The sequence below is a fragment of the Oncorhynchus kisutch genome, unplaced genomic scaffold (assembly GCF_002021735.2).
Source record: "Oncorhynchus kisutch isolate 150728-3 unplaced genomic scaffold, Okis_V2 Okis05a-Okis16b_hom, whole genome shotgun sequence".
Classification (NCBI taxonomy): domain Eukaryota; kingdom Metazoa; phylum Chordata; class Actinopteri; order Salmoniformes; family Salmonidae; genus Oncorhynchus; species Oncorhynchus kisutch.
Window position 1 is genome coordinate 2,820,786 of NW_022261982.1, and position 11,897 is coordinate 2,832,682.

The 11,897-nt window shown below is 44.9% G+C and overlaps 1 protein-coding gene across 2 annotated transcripts in view; it reads left to right on the forward strand.

The window, feature by feature from the left end:
* The window catches only part of LOC109877231 (semaphorin-5B), a 104,387-nt gene extending 93,216 nt beyond the window's left edge, over positions 1 to 11,171 (forward strand). The window contains exons 17-22 of one of the 2 annotated variants that reach the window (XM_031813664.1): positions 1,132 to 1,371; positions 7,388 to 7,558; positions 7,872 to 8,021; positions 8,238 to 8,276; positions 9,748 to 9,956; positions 10,979 to 11,171. In XM_031813664.1, coding sequence (XP_031669524.1) covers positions 1,132 to 1,371; positions 7,388 to 7,558; positions 7,872 to 8,021; positions 8,238 to 8,276; positions 9,748 to 9,956; positions 10,979 to 11,164 — 995 coding nt within the window. In that variant the 3' untranslated portion in view covers positions 11,165 to 11,171. The remainder of the gene's footprint in view (positions 1 to 1,131; positions 1,372 to 7,387; positions 7,559 to 7,871; positions 8,022 to 8,237; positions 8,277 to 9,747; positions 9,957 to 10,978) is intronic. The other variant, XM_031813665.1, reaches the window with a different exon arrangement.
* Positions 11,172 to 11,897: the final 726 nt, after the last annotated feature.

The window sequence follows — 11,897 nt, forward strand, 5'->3', positions numbered from 1 at the left end:
GGACATACACTCACACACTTTCTCCATACACCTTTCCACTCCCCTTCTAAAGAACCAAGGACAGACAGACAGACAGACAGACAGACAGACAGGCAGGCAGGCAGGCAGGCAGACACAGGCAGACAGGCAGACAGACAGACAGACAGACAGACAGGAAAGCCTGCTAAGCCTCTGATGTTATGCAGTGGGCTGTGGTTTTTAACCGGCCAGCTGGGATGACCCATGCTGTGCTCACTGGGGCGAGACGATCTGGGCGGTCGTACCCAGCGACAGGCTCCCTGGGGTGGGGTAGGTGTCACAGTCCACAGCCTCTCATTGATTTAAAGGTCAGACAGGCAGGCAGAACGCCTCTCCTGCTGACAGTAACTAGACGGGGGAGAAGGGTGTGTGTGTGTGTGTGTGTGCATATTTAAGAGAGGCTCCATGTAAAGCAAGGCATATAGAGAGGATGTGTTTGCGACGATTTGCAGATTACAGAGCAACCGCGTGGTCACCGGGCCTAAACACCATGTCACAGGCTGTCACCGGGCCTAAACACCATGTCACAGGCTGTCACCGGGCCTAAACACCATGTCACAGGCTGTCACCGGGCCTAAACACAATGTCACAGGCTGTCACCGGGCCTAAACACCATGTCACAGGCTGTCACCGGGCCTAAACACTGTGTCACAGAGGCGCTGTCCAGACTCAAGAGGAGACATCTGGCCTCACAGTAACATGGGCAGTATGAAATATTACTGCTGCCCTGGTTTCAAACCACACAGAAAATAACAAGCTTTCAATTCATTATTGAAGTCATTTCCATAATTTAGGTGTTGCTTTTCTTTCCCTTTTCAACGAGTTCATCTGGAACCGATTAACCCAGATTTTACCCCACGGTTGAATGTTTGGCCCAGATTCTAACTGCACAGCCATGTAATGAGGAAGGAAGCCTCTGCACTCTTAGAACCAGCACATTGTCTGTTATTTCATTGCCAAGCTTTAGGTCACAGAAGACCATTGTTTATCGGAGCTGTTCTCCTACCATACCATTAGGAAAACAACATATTTTTGACTTTGAGAAGTAAAAATAATATTGTAAATCACCTTTTGTGTTGTAATGTCTCATGTATGAGTATATCTGTGGTTCAGCTCTGGTTGAAGACTTGGTCAGGGCCAGTGGAGGAGGCAGTAGTGGTCGACCTTTGCTCCGACAACCAGGTGGCACCAGGTGGTCGCCGTGGGAGACATGGTCGACCTGCTCCCAGGAGTGTGCCAAAGGCTTCCGCACGCGCAAGCGCACCTGTGCCTCAGCCGAGGGCAAGAGCAGCCCCAGTGCCTGTAGTGGATCCCCAGTGGAGTACCAGGACTGCAACTCCCAGCCCTGCCCAGGTAAGACACTGACTACTCCAGTGCCTGTAGTGGATCCCCAGTGGAGTACCAGGACTACAACTCCCAGCCCTGCCCAGGTAAGACTGACTACTCCAGTGCCTGTAGTGGATCCCCAGTGGTGTACCAGGACTGCAACTCCCAGCCCTGCCCAGGTAAGACACTGACTACTCCAGTGCCTGTAGTGGATCCCCAGTGGTGTACCAGGACTGCAACTCCCAGCCCTGCCCAGGTAAGACACTGACTACTCCAGTGCCTGTAGTGGATCCCCAGTGGTGTACCAGGACTGCAACTCCCAGCCCTGCCCAGGTAAGACACTGACTACTCCAGTGCCTGTAGTGGATCCCCAGTGGAGTACCAGGACTGCAACCCAGCCCTGCCCAGGTAAAACAGACTGCTCCAGTGCTGCTGTATATCTGCTCAAATACTGTACTGATCTATTCACTTAACGGGCAGCGTAGAACCGAGATTGGGATTCAAAGCTGACGATAGCCTTTTAAAGGCAATTTCCCCCACGTTCTCGGAGATCGCATTCATTGGTAAAAGCTGCTTAAGCGTAAATTGCCTTTAAAAGTCTGTAGTAAAAACAAACTGGTCTAATAAACATGAATAAAATGTTTTGTTTTCATGTGCAGAAAAACATGTTAAAAAAAACTCAGTATCTGGATAAATCGTTAACCCCTTACACTCGTGGGCCTTTATGGATTGGGCTAAATTGAAATGTTTCTTACAGAAGAAATATGGAAAGTATATGCATAACCATGATAGCAATTAAAAGGGAAAGGTTTGGAGATGATGGGAAAATGATGACTAAAGTTGAGGACACAACAGTTCACCTGACTGACACAAGACTGAATCCAATTTATGTTCATTTTACATTTAACTCTACTTTTTGCCGCATTTGTTGATAACAACATTTTTTTAAATCAAAGAAGTGTCAACTATAAGGCGCTATTTTTAGCTCTCATTGTTGTTTTGTTTGGAACACAACCCTGCATCTCCTCCTTTACACAATTACTGTTGTTGTTTTCGCATTCCAAAAACAGTCCATTATAAATCACAATCTGGGTCAGATGGGCATCATTTGAAAGCTTGTTCTACTGCCAACATGACTAGATAAATTATAAAATACGGTAGGTTTTCACAAGGCAATTCAGAGAAGCAGGTCATCGTTTTGATGTGTATAGAATGGAGTCATGAACAGTGGTGTTAAGTACTGAAGTAAAAATACTTTAAAGTGCTACTTAAGTAGTTTTTTGGGGTATCTGTACTTTACTATTTATATTTTTGACAACTTTTGCTTTTACTCCAATACATTCCTAGAGAAAATAATGTACTTTTTACTCCATACATTTTCCTTAGCACCCAAAATTACTAGTTACATTTTGAATGCTTTGCAGGACAGGAAAATGGTCTAATTCATGCACTTATCAAGAGAACATCCTTGGTCATCCCTACTGCCTCTGATCTGGCAGAAGTGTGCCCCTGGCTATCCATAAATGTAAAAAAACAAGAAAATCGTGCCGTCAGGTTTGCTTAGTATTAGGAATTTGAAATGATTTATACTTTTACTTTTGATACCTACAGTTGAAGTCAGAAGTTTACGTACACCTTAGCCAAATACATTTAAACTCAGATTTTCACAATTCCTGACCTTTAATACTAGTAAAAATCCCTGTCTTAGGTCAGTTAGGATCACCACTTTATTTTAAGAGTGTGAAATGTCAGAATAATAGTAGAGAGAATTATTTATTTCAGCTTTTATTTCTTTCATCATGGGTAGCCTTCCACAAGCTTCCCACAATAAGTTGGGTGAATTTTGGCCCATTCCTCCCAACAGAGCTAGTGTAACTGAGTCAGGTTTGAAGGCCTCCTTGCTCGCACACGCTTTTTCAGTTCTGCCCACAAATTTTATTTCGGATTGAGGTCAGGGCTTTGTGATGGCCACTCCAATACCTTGACTTTGTTGTCCTTAAGCCATAACTTTGGAAGTATGCTTGGGGTCATTGTCAATTTGGAAGACCCATTTGCGACCAAGCTTTAACTTCCTGACTGATGTCTTGAGATGTTGCTTCAATATATCCACATAATTTTCTTCCATCATGATGCCATCTATTTTGTGTACAGGTACAAAAGTATCTATATCCACAGTAAAACAAGTCCTATATCGACACAACCCGAAAGGCCGCTCAGCAAGGAAGAAGCCACTGCCCCAAAACCGCCATAAAAAAAGCCAGACTACGGTTTGCAACTGCACATTGGGACAAAGATCGAACTTTTTGGAGAAATGTCCTCTGGTCTGATGAAACAAAAATAGAACTGTTTGGCCATAATAACCGTCGTTACGTTTGGAGGAAAAAGGGGGAGGCTTGCAAGCCAAAGAACACCATCCCAACCTTGAAGCACAGGGGTGGCAGCATCATGTTATGGGCTCCAGCATCTTCACAAGGTCCTTTGCTGTTGATCTGGGATTGATTTGCACTTTTCGAACCAAAGTACGTTCATCTCTAGGAGACAGAATGTGTCTCCTTCCTGAGCGGAATGACGACTGCGTGGTCCCATGGTGTTTATACTTGCGTACTATTGTTTGTACAGATTTGTACCTTCAGGCATTTGGATGAACCAGACAAGGATGAACCAGACTTATGGAGGTCTACATTTTTTTTTCTGAGGTCTTGGCTGATTTCTTTTGATTTTCCCACGATGTCAAGCGAAGAGGCACTTAGTTTGAAGGTAGGCCTTGAAATACATCCACAGGTACACCTCCAATTGACTCAAATTCTGTCAATTAGCCTATCGGAAGCTTCTAAAGCCATGACATAATTTTCTGGAATTTTCCAAGCCGTTTAAAGGCACAGTCAACTTAGTGTACGTAAACTTCTGGCACACTGGAATTGTGATACAGTGAATTATAAGTGAAATAATCTGTCTGTAAGCAATTGTTGGAATAATTACTTGTGTCATGCACAAAGTAGTTGTCCTAACCGACTTGCCAAAACTATAGTTTGTTAACAAGAAATTTGTGGAGTGGTTGAAAAATTATTTTTAATGACTCCAACCTAAGTGGATGTAAACTTCCGACATACAGTGCCTTGCGAAAGTATTCGGCCCCCTTGAACTTTGCGATCTTTTGCCACATTTCAGGCTTCAAACATAAAGATATAAAACTGTATTTCTTTGTGAAGAATCAACAAGTGGGACACAATCATGAAGTGGAACGACATTTATTGGATATTTCAAACTTTTTTAACAAATCAAAAACTGAAAAATTGGGCGTACAAAATTATTCAGCCCCTTTACTTTCAGTGCAGCAAACTCTCTCCAGAAGTTCAGTGAGGATCTCTGAATGATCCAATGTTGACCTAAATGACTAATGATGATAAATACAATCCACCTGTGTGTAATCAAGTCTCTGTATAAATGCACCTGCACTGTGATAGTCTCAGAGGTCTGTTAAAAGCGCAGAGAGCATCATGAAGAACAAGGAACACACCAGGCAGGTCCGAGATACTGTTGTGAAGAAGTTTAAAGCCGGATTTGGATACAAAAAGATTTCCCAAGCTTTAAACATCCCAAGGAGCACTGTGCAAGCGACAATATTGTAATGGAAGGAGTATCAGACCACTGCAAATCTACCAAGACCTGGCCGTCCCTCTAAACTTTCAGCTCATACAAGGAGAAGACTGATCAGAGATGCAGCCAAGAGGCCCATGATCACTCTGGATGAACTGCAGAGATCTACAGCTGAGGTGGGAGACTCTGTCCATAGGACAACAATCAGTCGTATATTGCACAAATCTGGCCTTTATGGAAGAGTGGCAAGAAGAAAGCTATTTCTTAAAGATATCCATACAAAGTGTTGTTTAAAGTTTGCCACAAGCCACCTGGGAGACACACCAAACATGTGGAAGAAGGTGCTCTGGTCAGATGAAACCAAAATTGAACTTTTTGGCAACAATGCAAAACGTTATGTTTGGCGTAAAAGCAACACAGCTCATCACCCTGAACACACCATCCCCACTGTCAAACATGGTGGTGGCAGCATCATGGTTTGGCCCTGCTTTTCTTCAGCAGGGACAGGGAAGATGGTTAAAATTGATGGGAAGATGGATGGAGCCAAATACAGGACCATTCTGGAAGAAAACCTGATGGAGTCTGCAAAAGACCTGAGACTGGGACGGAGATTTGTCTTCCAACAAGACAATGATCCAAAAGAATGGTTAGAATGGCCAAGTCAAAGTCCAGACCTGAATCCAATTGAGAATCTGTGGAAAGAACTGAAAACTGCTGTTCACAAATGCTCTCCATCCAACCTCACTGAGCTCGAGCTGTTTTGCAAGGAGGAATAGGAAAAAATGTCAGTCTCTCGATGTGCAAAACTGATAGAGACATACCCCAAGCGACTTACAGCTGTAATCGCAGCAAAAGGTGGCGCTACAAAGTATTAACTTAAGGGGGCTGAATAATTTTGCACCCCCAATTTTTCAGTTTTTGATTTGTTAAAAAAGTTTGAAATATCCAATAAATGTCGTTCCACTTCATGATTGTGTCCCACTTGTTGTTGATTCTTCACAAAAAAATACAGTTTTATATCTTTATGTTTGAAGCCTGAAATGTGGCAAAAGGTCGCAAAGTTCAAGGGGGCCGAATACTTTCGCAAGGCACTGTATTTTTTGCGATTACATTTACTTCTGATACTTAAGTACATTTAAGACCAAATACTTTTAGACTTTTACTCAAGAAGTATTTTAATGGGTGACTTTCACTTTTACTTCGTTTTCTTTTAAGGTATCGATACTTTTACTCAAGTATGACAATTGGGTACTTTTCCCACCACTGAATGAATGTATTCTGCTGTGTGGTCCACAGAACATGTTGACAATGTAACTAACATAGACTCATTCTGTTCAGGACAACCCAGGGTATAACATAGACTCATTCTGTTCAGGACAACCCAGGGTATAACATAGACTCATTCTGTTCAGGACAACCCAGGGTATAACACAGGCTCATTCTGTTCAGGACAACCCAGGGTATAACACAGACTCATTCTGTTCAGGAGAACCCAGGGTATAACACAGACTCATTCTGTTCAGGAGAACCCAGGGTATAACACAGACTCATTCTGTTCAGGACAACCCAGGGTATAACACAGGCTCATTCTGTTCAGGACAACCCAGGGTATAACAGGGTATAACACAGACTCATTCTGTTCAGGACAACCCAGGGTATAACACAGACTCATTCTGTTCAGGACAACCCAGGGTATAACACAGGCTCATTCTGTTCAGGACAACCCAGGGTATAACACAGACTCATTCTGTTCAGGACAACCCAGGGTATAACACAGGCTCATTCTGTTCAGGACAACCCAGGGTATAACACAGACTCATTCTGTTCAGGACAACCCAGGGTAAAACACAGACTCATTCTGTTCAGGACAACCCAGGGTATAACACCATGTCATCTTGTAACTAGCATAGACTCATTCTGTTCAGGACAACCCAGGGTATGACGCGATGTCATCTCGTAACTAACTGTACATCAACATAGTGATCATAAACGTTGACACTATATGACATGAGTTTTATGATATGGAAATGTGAAGTGCGCATTTGGACTCACGGGTGTTTGGCTTGTATGACGTCAAAGCGTTATTTATTATCATTCTCAACCTATCCTCTTTCAAAATACATCGAGTCCTCGTAATTTACAGCATTCCCCTCACTCAGACAACAACAAATGTGAAGAAGTTGCCTAATTATCTGGAGGGATGGGGAACAACTTCTTGTTGCGCTTGGTGCACAAGTTCAGAACGTCTGTCAGTCGAAACCCATACAGAGCTCTGAGGCGCAGAGCCAGAGCTGTATAACATGTTACTATACAGCCACTGTGTTCCAATGTAGGTGCTTATCAGTGTCCAAATCAGCCCATTTCAACCTGTATACTGACTGTGAAGGACTACAGAAAATAAACCGTTTATATTTTCTATAAGAGTTTGGTGTGTGTGTGTGTCCAGTGAAAGGAACCTGGTCGTGCTGGGCGTCATGGTCTCACTGCTCTGCCACCTGTGGAGGTGGGCACTACCAGCGTACCCGTACCTGTAGCAACCCTGCCCCCGCCAACGGAGGTGACATCTGCATCGGCCTGCACACTGAAGAGGCCCTGTGCAACACACACACCTGTGAAGGTATGCAGAATGAACAGATATGCAGCACTCAGTCATACACAGATACACAACATTCAATCATATCCTGCACAGGTACACATATTTGCAGCATTCATTCATACAAATATTGTTTAAAAAATGTTCAGCATTCAAAGTAAGTCATTTAATTTAAAGGATGGTGCATAAGTCATGTTAAGGTTATGTAGCTGCTATGCTGAGTTCACTGTGACTTTGACTTATAGTGGTACCACAACTCATCATCCTCTCTTCTCTCCGTCCACCCTCTCCTCTCTCTCCTCCAACCCCCTCCACTCCTCATCTGCTGTTCCTCCAGGTGGCTGGCTGCCGTGGTCAGAGTGGGGGGAGTGTGACGAGGAGGGGCTGCAGCGTCGCAGCAGGGAGTGTGGGGAACGGGAGGCAGACCCCAGCCTGTGTCAGGGCAATGCCACCGCGAGCAGGCCCTGCCAGCCCCCCGAGGTGCAAGGTCAGTCCCCAACATTTTGAACACACTGCTGAATAGCCAGCTGACCATCACTTGATGGGCAGTGCTTGGTTGGTTTTGCTGCCGAAAGTGGTACTCTGTGATTGTGGGGAGATTTGACTCTATTGGCTGGTTGAATTGTGCAATGCAGTAACAGTCTGTTTCTCTCTCGGTTCCTCCCTATTTCTTTCTTCTTCTTCTCTCTATGTCTCTCCGCAGTCGTTCTGCCTGGACAGGATAACGATCAGCGCTGTGGGGGTAAGTGACTTACGAGATTCCCCTCCCCCATCCCAGTGGGGGGTTACAGGGACCCCAAGGACATGGAGCGTGACTCTCGCCACCCCCTTCTTCCCCCCTCTCCACTTGTTTTACACCCTTCCCACTCCCGTTGCATCACAAATGAACCATCGCCACCCTGATTACACACAATGCTATCAGTCCTAAAAGCTTTAGGCCTAGATTCAATCAGATCAAGTGTTAACGGGCGATAGCAAATACCCGCAGCTGATATTTTGGCGGTGTCGGAGGTGTAACTGTGTTGGAGCTGTCAAATCAGGGAGAAGCTGCTATTGGTCATTATCCAGAAGCCACACCCCGTCCCACTCGCATTACAAGTTCACAATGACAAAGTGTAGAATGTATAGAAATAATTGCTCTCAAATCAAAAATCATTAAACAAAAATAATGAGGATTTCTATCAGCCTAATCAAGGTGTAGATTACATCTCACATTCCAGTGTTAAAACTTCTAAACAAGACTGCAAGGGATTTCTCTTAATGCGACACCGTTCAGCCAATGGCAACGTCTGCTTTAGGAATGATGCCAAGAGCCGCTTGTGGATCTGACAGCTCTAACGCAGTTCCAACTCTGACACTGCCAAAACAACCGCTATGTGGATGTCGGCTAAAGCGGATCTGATTGAATAAAGTCTTGTTCACATTGGCAGTTTGAAGTGATTCAAATTCAATTTTTTTCCATATCCGGTCCGAATCTGTTATTTTTCCTGCAGTCTGAACAGCCAAAAAGTACATGGAATCAAATATTTCAAGCCATATTTCAAACCACCTTTGTAGGTGGTTTGCAATCAGATGCGAATCTGATTCCTGGCTGTGCAACTTCTGTCTGAACGGTCAAATTTGTTTTATTTGGTAAATATTGTTGCTTACTAACTAGTGGGTAGACAGTTTTGACAAGACCATGTGGAAGCTAATTAGCTTGTTAATTTAGGAACAATTTACTGAATGTGCTAGAAAGCTAAACGGCTAGCTAGCTGACGGCTGTGGCTAGCTGGCTGACGGCTGTGGCTAGCTAGCTGACGGCTGTGGCTAGCTGGCTGACGGCTGTGGCTAGCTGGCTGACGGCTGTGGCTAGCTGGCTGACGGCTGTGGCTAGCTAGCTGACGGCTGTGGCTAGCTGGCTGACGGCTGTGGCTAGCTGAAAAGGATTAGTTTTGAAAGTTGGATCATGTTATCCTTTGAAATGTTCCATTTAGCCAGGCAAGCTCAATTAAGCACAGATAAGGCATTTTAACTGATTTCAAATAGTATTTGAAACCAGGTCTGATCACTAGCTTAGCTGCACTTAGCCTTCAAAACAGGTTTGAACTCACAATCTTTAGGGAACAAGACTACATTGCCAAAACAAACATATTGGAACATATTAAATCAATGATGATGTAGTAAATAATACCAATGATATTCAAACTCTGTCCCTTTCTCTCTCCTCCCAGCAGCCTTCTCTCTGTTCCACCTGATGGCCACGGGAGCGTTGTGTTTCTTTGCAGCGGTGGGGCTGTCGGTCCTGGTCTACGCCTACTGCCAACGACTCCACAAGCCCTCCCAGGAGTCAGCCGTCATTCACCCCACCACGCCCAACCACCTCAGCTATAAGGGCAACACGACGCCAAAGAACGAGAAGTACACCCCCATGGAGTTCAAGGTGGAGTATTCCACTCTTTCAAATACTTTTAATTAAGTCTGCCTGGAGTGCCAGATGGGTGGGGTTTGCACTTTTGGAACTACTCCATTGGTTCCATTGCATCAGGCGAGCCCAATCAAGCACAGATGAAGAATTTGAAAGAAAGTAAATATTATTTGAACATAGGTCTGCTTCAAATACCAAATATCAGACCTCAAATGTTCAGGTCATTGTAGTCCTTGCTTGTCTGATTGTGCCTATTTTGCTTTTTGGTAGAATGGCAGAGAGACAGTGTCCGTCCGTCTGTCCGTCCTGCCCTTGTGATGTCACAGTGATGTACCATCTGTTTGCCTCCCACTCTTTGTTAATGTGTTCATTAGCCTGTTAACCTATCAGAAAGGAGGGCGAGACTCACACAGCTGTGTTTGATTAATCGAGCCATTACTTGAATTAATTAACTAACGTCTGCTCTTTGGCTGTCTCCTCACACACACACACACACACACACACACACACACACACACACACACAAACCATCCCTCATGTCCTTCCTGTGTCTGCCTCTCGCCATGGTTACCAGCGATTACCACCATGGTTTGTCTGTCTGAGACCCCCTAAAGGGATCGGTAGTCCATCTGTGTGTGATTGATCGTGTCTACTTGTTGATACAGTTTTATGTATTATACTATCTGTGTGTGATTGATCGGGTCTGTCTGTGAAGATACAGTATGATGTAACTGTGGGAGAGAATCTCAATTGCATACTCCTTGTGTCCTCTCCTCGCCTCTGTCTCAAAACCCAAAGTCAGAGGTCCCGCCCCTTGACCTTCTCCACCAATGGGTTTTGAGAAGGAGGCGAGGAGAGAGATTCTCCCTGAGTGTTATTGGGTGGTACAGTAGGGCGTTGCAGGGAAGTGGAAGTGGAAACAAAAATGAGCTTTCTCATTGGACGAGATCAGGTAGCGCCTCCTACCTTTAGAAGCATTTTCTCCCATGTTGCACCTACTGAACACCCCCTGTTCTGTTCCCTTCTGTCTTCCACAGACGCTGAACAAGAACAACCTTCTCCCGGACGAGAGCTGCAACTTCTTCCCCTCGTCCCTCTCGCCCCTCCCCTCCCTCCCCCAGAATAACGTTTACACCACCACCTACTACCCAGCACCCCTGGGCAAATACGACCACCCCTTCCACCCCGACTCACCTTGCAGGAACTATATGCACCACAGTTGAGACAGGACCCCCCCCCCCCCCCCCCTCCAACTCTCTTCTCTATGGGAAGTTGGAAACACTCCCGCACCCCAGACCCTTCCCCATTTCCTCTCCTCTCTCCTCTATTGAGGGTGTACTTTGCTACAGTGAGGGGGAGCTGTGTTAACGACCGGGCAGACCCTTGAACTGGGTGTGTCCTCTCAAGGTCCGAACCATGCACGTTCTTCTCCATCACCAGTGTGGGCGGAGGTTGAACTGTCCCTGTCAACCAACAGGAGAATCATTTCGTATCATTGTGACTGTTCAGTTGATATGACTGTTTTATGACGTTGTTTTTCTACTCTACTGTGCAGTACAGCAACTCATCTCGAGACGAGGAAGTAGACTGGACCATGTGGAATGCTGGGAGTTGGAGTCTTATGAGGGAGCTGGGCTGTAGCAGCCTTATGGTTCAGTATGGAGATTCACTACTTGTGGAATCTGTTCTAAAACAACACTGTTGAAAGACTCCTGTAAAACCCTACGGTATCAGATCACGTATATCACAAAAACCCACAGACGTCACATTTGATCTGAGGAGAATATAAGACATTGTGGCTGGTTTGTATTCGATATAGACGGCAAAGTCAACCATTCCCAAAGGATACCGTACTGGAATATGCTGACCAAGACACCTTCCAGCTCTAAAAACCGGCTTTATGATGGTGAAAATGCAGAACTCAATGACACTGACAGTATGGGCACGTTTGTCATG